This window comes from Drosophila persimilis, unplaced genomic scaffold (assembly GCF_003286085.1).
Source record: "Drosophila persimilis strain 14011-0111.01,24,50 unplaced genomic scaffold, DperRS2 tig00000124-arrow-pilon, whole genome shotgun sequence".
NCBI classification, from domain to species: Eukaryota; Metazoa; Arthropoda; class Insecta; order Diptera; family Drosophilidae; genus Drosophila; species Drosophila persimilis.
The window spans coordinates 11025347-11034923 of record NW_020825294.1 but is presented as its reverse complement, the minus strand read 5'-3'; the positions used below and the strand labels follow the sequence as shown (position 1 = coordinate 11034923).

The 9577-nt window shown below is 40.8% G+C and overlaps 2 protein-coding genes across 4 annotated transcripts; both read right to left on the bottom strand.

The window, feature by feature from the left end:
- Nucleotides 1-2613, bottom strand: LOC6602442. Of its 2 annotated transcripts, XM_026987414.1 has the most exons (6): nucleotides 2582-2613; nucleotides 1331-1357; nucleotides 1215-1271; nucleotides 756-1154; nucleotides 391-698; nucleotides 1-322 (listed from the first exon to the last, which is right to left on the bottom strand). In XM_026987414.1, the coding sequence occupies exons 2-6, from the start codon at nucleotides 1345-1347 to the stop codon at nucleotides 48-50; spliced, it is 1056 nt and encodes a 351-aa protein (XP_026843215.1). In that variant the 5' UTR covers nucleotides 1348-1357; nucleotides 2582-2613; the 3' UTR covers nucleotides 1-47. The 2 variants fall into 2 exon arrangements, with proteins under 2 accessions (XP_026843215.1, XP_002027477.2); XM_002027441.2 differs by lacking the exon at nucleotides 2582-2613 and having other exon boundaries at nucleotides 1331-1448.
- A 494-nt stretch (nucleotides 2614-3107) lies between these two features.
- Nucleotides 3108-4524, bottom strand: LOC6602443 (phenoloxidase-activating factor 2). Of its 2 annotated transcripts, XM_026987413.1 has the most exons (3): nucleotides 4111-4524; nucleotides 3257-4043; nucleotides 3108-3179 (listed from the first exon to the last, which is right to left on the bottom strand). In XM_026987413.1, exons 1-2 carry the CDS (start codon nucleotides 4453-4455, stop codon nucleotides 3279-3281), a joined length of 1110 nt encoding a protein of 369 aa, XP_026843214.1. In that variant the 5' UTR covers nucleotides 4456-4524; the 3' UTR covers nucleotides 3108-3179; nucleotides 3257-3278. The 2 variants fall into 2 exon arrangements, with proteins under 2 accessions (XP_026843214.1, XP_026843213.1); XM_026987412.1 differs by lacking the exon at nucleotides 3108-3179 and having other exon boundaries at nucleotides 3205-4043.
- Between the last annotated feature and the right edge of the window lie 5053 nt (nucleotides 4525-9577).

The following is a 9577-nucleotide window of genomic DNA, read 5'->3' as shown; positions in this document are numbered from 1 at the left end:
TGCTTGACGGGAATACTTAAAGAATTCCTACAATGGCTACTCATAATTTATTCGATAGGGGTTACCAATTGTGGATTACACTGGCCCTCAGGTAAAGCGTCCAGCTTACAGTGACATGTTATAAAATTTTCCAGAAGGTAACCCGCATCGTTAAAAAATTTCTTCAGATTTTCCGCATCTCGAAATATGTCGTTTCTGAGGACGATTTCTTCTCCATCCCAGACCTTCCATTTGCGCATACTCTGGATGACATATTCGCAAAAGCTCTGCTTCTTTGCCATCTGTTGAGCTCGAACCTGATCCAGGAACATTTCACGTTTGCCTGAGGAGATCCAGGAGGAGGAACACAGATATAGAGAGAGCCGAATAAAACGTTTAAGGATCACTCACGCTTGGCTTGATTCTGCTGGATTTCGTGCACAGTCGGATCTACCAGGGACTTCTCGTACTCATTAGTGATCTTGAACATGCGATTGTCCATGTTCGCTTTAGCTGGCAGCGAGTGCTCGTAATGCGAAGTGCACGCCAAATCGAAATTGGGTCCGTCATAGGGGATGGCAGTCATGTATTCCGATTTCTGGAACATCCGGCGTCGCTCCTCAACCTGGGCTGTGCGTCTTGCCAGCAAACCGCGCACGCTTCCGTTATAGAAGCGGAACACCATGCTCCCCATTATCATCTCTACTTGCGACAGGCAGCTGGAAGGGGTTACAGGAGAATAAGAGCAAAGTGGCGAAGTATTCCAAGACACTCACTCGGACTGGCGCATCGAGTAGACACCCGGTATCTCGTGCGTATGTTTTAGGTGGTGCAGCTGGAAGGCCAAGCAGTGTAGCAGGTCCTCGACGGCCCTGATCTGCATCCGGCGCAGAATGTTCGCGTCATGCACGGTGTTCCTGATAGACCAGCCCCGGAAAAGAGACTGGATCTTGATAGCCGACCGATGGTAGTGCTCGACAAGGGTGTCTTGAAGGCGCTTCTCGATGTCCATTGCCATGCGGCTGCGAACCCGAAAGCCGCGCCACCACCGCTGAATGGTGATGGCTGCATGCCAGCGCAGATGGTGCATTTTTCGTATTCGATAACCACGCCAGAGGGACTGAATGCGACGGGCTGCGATGAACTGCTTGTAGTCCAGTATGAGCATGGATGTCCTTAAAGTCGATGTTGTGTCGCTGAGATCGATTATTAATTTACTTTTCATCTGCACTCACCTTGACATCTTCACTTGCAATAACTGAGACTCGCTTTCATCTTCCTGGCCGAGATCTCTGGGGGTTCAGATGTTATCATTTGGACATTGATCTCTGTTTTATTTTCCTGAACTTACTCATCCGACAGATCCATATATGTTCGGCTGATCTTACCAAAAGAAGAGTAGAGCAAATTATCGCTAAACATGTTTTGTGTTGAGTGGTTTTTATTGATGAATATGTGTTCTGCTGTGTTCTGCTGTGTTCTGAGTGTTTCTTGACAATTTCAATGAATTGAAACCATTTCAAAACAAGTCGAACAAAGCTACTGAGAAACAGAACTTAAAGTTTATCATTTTTTGCTGATATCCTATCAAAATCATACTTGGCAGCTTATACAAATGGTGTGATACAATTTTGCAACCTATCTTCTTCAGCCCAAACTCTGCATCAGTAGACGTGAGTATACATACGGCGTCGAAAAAGGAAAATAGATTAGATTGGGTGTCAACAGCAATAAAGCTCGTCTCGAGGGTAAGACAATAAAAAGTCAACGTCCCAAATAATTTAAAGGTGAAAAATTGTCTGATAAAGTTAGGAAAAAAATGTCATCGACGCGTCGGAAAGAAGCTGCCTCCAGGGGCTGAAAAGCGTTAACATTTCAACGTTGTCTCTGTCCTATGGTATTTCATCTCTGCTCCCCGATTCCCCCGGTTCTGTTTCTGTTCCCTGTTTCATGCGCTCAATCAATTTTGGTAAATTTTTGTTTTTTTTAATTTTTCAGCTGTACGCATCTTGGCACTGCTCACGTTTGGGGTTTATTTATTTCATTCCCCTTCCTATCCTTGTCGAAGCTCTCAGCGACTCTGCAGTAGAAATGACGGCCTCCCGATGCGATGATGTGTGCTGATATTTGACACTTTATTGTGTGCACATCATCTGCTTTCAAATTATTGTCGATTACAGCAATGAACTCAACTACAAACTAGTTGGCTCCTCATGTGCTAGAAAATGTAGTTGTTTATTATAGAGGAGCTACATAAAGTAAAATAAAGCTCATACATATGTACATATGTATGTACATGTATTGCCTCTATAATTATTCTTATCAGCAGAAAAGATGCCATACTTAAATCCCCATACGAGTATGCAAAGATCCATCTGCAATAAGAAAATCTTTGTGGAATATTCTTTATAAACTTGCTCGGAATAGAGCTTTACCCATTACGATAACTAGCATACACCTACATACACACACATGGCCACAAAGTCGCAAAGAGTCGTCCCAGTCAAAGTACATTTGGCGCGCCGCAAAGTATGCAATCAATTTTTATAGCCCACATGCAGCGCCCAAGCAGGCCCGAGCCGACTCGTTCCCGTTGACTCACCAACAACTCCACAGGAGTCTGCTGCCGCTGCCTCTGCCGCTGCCGCTGCCGCCGCCTCTACTGTTGCTGTTGCAATGTTTCACTAATAATTTTCAATATAATCAGCACCTGTGACGATGTCGAGCGCCGAGCAACGACGCGGAGGCATTCGCACAAATGTTCCTAATGTATAAACATTTGTGTGTGCGTCGGCAGCGGGTGAAGGGGAGTAAAAAATTGAAATGCCTCGGCGGGTGCCTATCTGCGGGGGGCGATTGTGTAAGGAGTCAGTCGCACATTCCGGCATCCGTAAGGCTGTGAGCGGGTTGGGAGGAGTCCAGGATGCCGCACCGTAATGCGCTTCGTTGGCGTTAATTTCGCCACATGCGGTTGTGATGTTGCCTGGAACGGGAAAATAAGTGCAGAGAGCAGAATATTCCGCTTAATGTAATTACCATGATTTAAAGCTGCCAAACGAAAGACCCATTGAATGGTAGCCATGATGTGGTGGAATATCCCTGATATTATTCCAAATGTTGCGTACCATTCAACTCTTCGATGGCGTTCATACTTCAATGCTTGCTTTAAACAGGTTATTCTTATGTGCCCGTGCTTGATGCTACATAAATAATTACGATAATATCTCCCAGCAATTATTTGTATTTATTTTTTTAAAGTAAAGGTATTCTAACTCACACGCATTCCCATATTGAAGCTGCTAAATGAAAATGCAGTCAGGCTCTAATTTCTCGCGAATCCACGGACCAAATTGCCTGACATCGCTGAATTGAATTGCACCATTCGTTCTTGTACTCCAGGCGCCAATTATATGGTAAATACTGCTGTCGGTTGGACAAATCAGCGGTGCTCCTTTGGCATAGATAGGCAGATTGGTATTGGCAGTGGCACATATTTCCGTCGAGATCGAATTGAGTGAGCAAGACCCACTGTCAATGGCGATTTCAACCTTGACGACTATATTCCGGCTAGGCCGGTTCAAAGGCCTGGTAGACCTCCATCCAGTGATGAAACACTTCTCATAGAAGACTTCAGTGTCAATGCCGAGCAAACAAATGGGTGTAATGTATTGCAGGTGATCAAAAGCGCTCTCTAGGATCAACAAGGCAATGTTGTATTCCATTGACTCCCAATTGAATTTCTCGTGTACTATTGATTTTTTGACGCTGATGTTTACATGGGCAACAGGTTCATTCTCGGTCATCAGATCCCATTCCCCAGCCCTCGCGATCAGCTGTTGTTCGGCAGCCACGCAGCTCGCCGTTGTCAGGACCACGTTATAGGCAATCAAAGTGCCTGTGCAGACAAACTGTGCGCCAACATCGAATATAGCTACTACCCATGGGTACTCTCCGAAGCTAGTCACCAGGCTTCCTCCCTTTACAGTCATGTACAAGCCATCCACATTTGTTACCCCGCACTGATTACTGCCAGCCGTATGTTCGCGATTGATGCTAACTTTCAGCTGCAATTACAAAGGAGCTCACTGCAGTCAACGACAACCGATAAAAACTTCGATTTGTATTCCTCACCTTATCTTTGGGAAGACAACAGGTCTCCAGATAGTGGCATATGCTTTTAGGCGGCTCTCCTAAATCGATGATTACCTTTCGAACGTTCCGGACAGTTTCCGCACACTCAGTGCGCTTAACACAGATTTTATCATTAAATAGGCCGCACTTCTTTTCTTGAGTCACAGGCTGCTTTGTTGTAGTTGTTGTCGTTGTTGTCGTTGTTGTCGTTGTTGTTGGCCTGGTTGTAGTTGTTGAGATCTTTTGAAAGAAGGCGATTTCGTCGTTACCAGAAATAACGGAAATGAGCAGGATCAAAGCGAATAGTAACAGCAAAGATCCAAACTTTCCAGTACGACTCGTCATTTTTAATCAATCAGTGAGGTTATCACTGAGGCAGCCGATCCGCATCTATGAAATGCAATAAATAGATGCAATTTAAATTGAATAATAAATTCCAACGGAGCCACAGAACGATTCGCAGGCAGTTGTCGACAATTACTGACTCGGTTAAATAAGACACCATTACCCTCATCTGCTCCAACATCTTGACACCTTTTATTTATACACCAGAGAAAAAAGCAATTGAGCTTGTAGTATTTTCACATAGATTTAAAAATGTATACCAATGGTACCGAAAATACTCTGGATGGAATGTGATTAAACGAGCGAACCCATAGTTTAAATTAAATATATTTCCTACAGATTTTATGTATTCAACTTATTTTAAAATAAATAAAATTTAGTTTTGGATTTTTAATACACTTATGTATGTTTAATACTAATTAATTCTGTTGCACTTCACTTGTTTTTCTGTTAAACTGGAATCCTTAATTTAAATATGGGTATCATTTTTCTCTGAGTGCACATTATGAATATATATTTATTTATATACATTGCGATTATTTCTTGCTTGTTTCTTCCACAGATTTTATAAAAAACATTCTTATCAATCTGTCTTTAATGTTCAAGTATATAATAATATTTTGTTCGTTGAATTATAATATATTTTATTTGCTATGGGAGTAAGTTGCTAGTCAATCTATATATACGAGCTCTTGATATTTTAAAGACAGAAAGATAGCTCTCTTAAAATATAACTTAATTTGCCCCAAATAACATAGCTTACAGAAATAAAACAGAATATAGTTTTATTTTTGTATGTAAAAAGCTTTTATATTGCTTCACGGGGTAAAGCAACATTGGTTTTTTGAAGGAAGCTTTTTTTTCTCATATGTGCTATACGTTTCTGCTTACTAGTGATACTTTTTATTGAATGGAATAAAGTACGAGTACAATAAACAAGGTGCAAACGATACTTCGAATCTATAGATTCTCACGAACTATTAACTGTGACCCCATCTTCGGCCTGATGGTGCTTGAGATTTGTTGAGCTCGAATTGTTTGAATCAAATTCGAATCACTCGAGCGAGCCATAACTGGGTGCTGATAGTAGTAATTGCTGCAAAGCCATGCATTGGGTCAGATCGGAATCTCACTCCCGCGATTTTGTGGCCCGCAACTTTTCTGTGTATCGAGAATCCACTGCCAAGTTCGTGTGGTTTTTGGCAAAGAAAATGCGTGAGTCAATATCGCGGAGCAGTGCTGTCAGTTTAACCCAATTTCAGGCAAGATCTAACATTTTTATAACTAGCTTAACAAATTTGCGAAAAAAAAATTTGAAAAAAATTCAGCTTATTTTTTATGTTTTATAAGAGCAAGGTTTGGTTGCGTTAAATTTCAGACAACCCTATAATTTTGAAGATCTTAAGAAACTAAATATATTTTCCGTAGGCAACGTGCTGCGGTCACAGACATTGATAGTATAAAGTCGTACGAAAAAATCTATTGGTTGAAATTGATAAAATAAGGACAATACTATTAAGTTTTGGGAAGATGTACTGGCCTAAAAATATGCGGGCAGAAACAACCCATTTAATCCACTTTCTCTGTTTGCTATTGTTAAATTCTGATGTGTAACGGGGTTCAGTCAAATGAATATAGTTAAAGCTAAAACTAAAAATTGCTCAACAGTTTGCATTTAAAAACGATAAATGCAATGTTAAGCATCAGGTCTGTTTTCTAAGTTAATAATTTTTTAATACATTTCAGCACCTTTTGAAATGCTATAGGGTTGCGCAGACAAGGAAAATGTTGCCACAACTATGCCACAACTTGCCACAAAAATATTTGAACTTAATTTTAAAAAAACACAAATTCTATAACAGTCAAGAGCAGAATGCAGAAATGGACGATATACAGCAATAAGCATATAAAAAAATATATATAAAAAAACTCATACCACAAAAATTTGTATTTTTGGGGTGTATTTAGTTTTAGCTTATATTATAGATAATATATGTATATATTTTTTTGTTTAAATATAGCTTATATTTGCTCTGAAAACCTGGCACCACTAAAGAACGGTTGAGGGAGGGGAGGGGCCGTTTCGAATGGAACCTGCTGGAGAGTACGCAATACTTCACTGCGTCGTCAGAGGTTTGGGTGAAAAAAGGCCTTCGCGCCGTACGATTATCCCAACGTACTGAAGAAAATTAATGTCCAAATAGTAAGTGCAACCGAGTGTCAGAATCAGCGCAATAGAAGTAGGTTGGGCTTTTACTTCCGCTAAAAAATAGCTTGATTTGTGTTAGAGACATTAATGCTACGGGACGGTGCAGCGGGTCTCCGCTGGTTTGTCCCCTGTCCAGTGATTCCACCCGGCTCATACACAGATGTGGATCCACACAGATGTGTGATGCGGCCCTGGATCTGAGACACAGAGGCATCGACTCCAACTACTAAGGCGCCTAGAAGAATAAAAAATTTAAATTTTGAGCCCCCAAAGCTTATTAAATGTAAGGGTAAATTTTAAATTCTTGAAATGCTCCACATATTAGTGTTGAGGCCAATACTTAAGGCAGTTTATTGATGCTGTGCCTTGCTCTTGATCAAGTAGAACACTGACTGTTTAATTGTATAGTTGATATACTTTATTTATTGGACTAATATGTACTTATATGTTTATAAGCTTATATGTTTGGCGATCTTTAGATCTCTACGAGATTCTGACATCGGCCACTTCAACCTGATAAATTAATTTAAACTTCTGAATAAGAAATCGTTAAAAACTAATGTTGCACAAGAAAACGGTGCTACAATGTCTAGATGCTTTAAAATATTGTATATTTTTTATTGGAAGAAGCAGAGGATGAATAGGTGAGAGCGCTGCTGGTGGTCTTTGTCACTCCGCTGCCACTACACCATCCGAAATTTAATTAATAGTGTATTAATTTATTTAGCATAGAATGATTATCTCGGCAACCGAAACAATTTTAATGGGTTCGCACTGGCAATCATATCTGGCTAATTATCTGAACGTTTTTTTAATAATCTATATTAACATTATATGTACATATTCAAAATCGAGCGTAATTCAGAACTTAAGAATTATTTTTAATTGTCTTAAAGATCATGGTTAAAGATTAGACTCCACCTGCCGACTGCCCACGATGGTCTCCAAAGCCAACTCCTCCACTGTCATAACTGTCATAACTGGGAGATAGAGACAGATTAAATACCCTGCAGCTGATCCAACAAAAAGCAACTCCTGTATATTCAATCTTGCTTTGCTTTGCATTTACCGAGAAAAAAAGCCACAAAAAAGTGTATTAAAAACTGTTTTGGGTGCTGGCATCCGGATCCGGTGCCTGATGAATGAGCTTCCCTGTGCCGGAGGTTAGAGTTGCCTCAGTTGACAGCCAGCCGCTGGAGGATAGCTCGGGACGAGTCTAGTGGCCTCCTTGTTCTCCGGTCCGGTCCCGGACCCTGACCGGGGGTTTCAGGAGACGTTTTCTAATAAACATTAAGTTGACATGAAATACACGCCAAACAAATGAGCGAAATGCATTCCATCCCAAACCCGACGTGGGCGTGGCCGGCAGAGGCAGATGCTTGCTAATGCCTCCCTTTCGGTCCGGCTTTCAGCGCCTGCACCGCAGGATATGTTTACAAATTGAAAAATATAGCATGCGACCGACCGAACGTGCAGCAGAGGCGCATTGTGGTACAAGGCTGCTCGGAAAGTGGCTTAAAATCCTAGAAAATGAGAGAATACTTTATAAGGAAATTCTCTTCAGAGATCCATCGATAGATTCGGACTAAATATTTTTTATATAAATAATACTATAATTCTATAAAATATATATAATTCTGAGAAACGATTTAGAAATTCGATATTATCTATGTGCTCGACCTAAAATTATATTACTTTGAAAAATTAGAAAATGGATCCATAAAAAATCATTACATAATCTTTATTTCAAAAATCCAAAAATTGCTTATGTGTCATCCCGGTTCTGCGTAGTCTCCGAGGGGAACAAAGGCCAAATTTGTCGAGATATTTGCAACGCTCAGAATAACGCATCTCGAACTACATAAAGTACAACCAAGTAAAGTAATTAATATTATAGTACATAAAATATCGCCGATTTAAAAATAACCTGAAATACTATGATTCTCCTTTTGTAGTATATACTAAAAAATAATGTTTTGGTCAATATCGTACTAAAAATCATTGCGATATGAATTTTTGGGGTGTATGTCTAAAATCGCTTTTAAATGACCAGCAGACCACTGTGCTATCCAGCTCGACTAAGTTCTCCTGCAAAAATGAGTTGTATCATGGGTCAGTTGGCGGTGGACAGGCGAGGCAGTCTGCCTGCAAGTGGACGTTGGACGTGCCACGCGGTTTTCCACTAAAACACGAATACATACCAATGTAAATGTAGAATATGGAAAAGGCAAGCTATATGGGTTCAAATACATTTAAACAGTATATACATTTCCTGCAGAAAAGTAGCCGGGCAGCAGCGTAAAATCTGACACGAAACATTCGCGTGACAAGCAAAATGTTGCCACATCCCGGGGAACCACACGAAGGGTGGATATTCACGTCCAGTGCATTTCACGATGGGGAGTTGGGAAAATAATTATGGCGCAAATGACAATAATGCGGAAAGGAGGACGAGCAGAGAAAGAAAGCAGCTGAAAAGAAAGCAAATTGGGAGTGCACACAAGGGGGACAAAGCATTGTCAAAGCATGGAAATAGGCCGCAGGATATTCTGGACAAGGTAGGTGAGCAGTTACCCCCCTGACATTGACAAAGAACTTCAGAGGGAAAGCATGCAGGGAGGGAGGGAGTCAGAGATGACAGATAACCTTTTATTTTCGCTTTTCTCGACATTCTCATATATTTTCCAGACATTGAGAAATTAACTTGTGGCTTGCCAACAGACAAACCAGAATGAAACAACAGGCAGCTCTAATTTGGACATGTCACAGATTGACAACAATTAAATTTTCCTCCTGTCTGCCGGCAAAATGAGTTGGCAAATCAGTTGCGCCCTCACCTAAGCAGTTGTCAGTCGTCCGTGTTGCGAAATTGTTGACAGAATTCAAATCAATGCCAGAAGGCGGCCTTGCTGC

Excerpts from the sequence above, each read along its gene's own strand:
- LOC6602442 (XM_002027441.2), bottom strand. The coding sequence starts at position 1,401 with ATGTTTAGCGATAATTTGCTCTACTCTTCTTTTGGTAAGATCAGCCGA. Across the intron at positions 1,272-1,330 it reads TATATGGATCTGTCGGATGA|AGATCTCGGCCAGGAAGATG; the intron begins GTAAGTTCAGGA and ends CTGAACCCCCAG. Across the intron at positions 1,155-1,214 it reads TTGCAAGTGAAGATGTCAAG|GACATCCATGCTCATACTGG; the intron begins GTGAGTGCAGAT and ends ATCGACTTTAAG.
- LOC6602443 (XM_026987413.1), bottom strand. The coding sequence starts at position 4,455 with ATGACGAGTCGTACTGGAAAGTTTGGATCTTTGCTGTTACTATTCGCT. Across the intron at positions 4,044-4,110 it reads GTTGTCTTCCCAAAGATAAG|CTGAAAGTTAGCATCAATCG; the intron begins GTGAGGAATACA and ends TTGTAATTGCAG.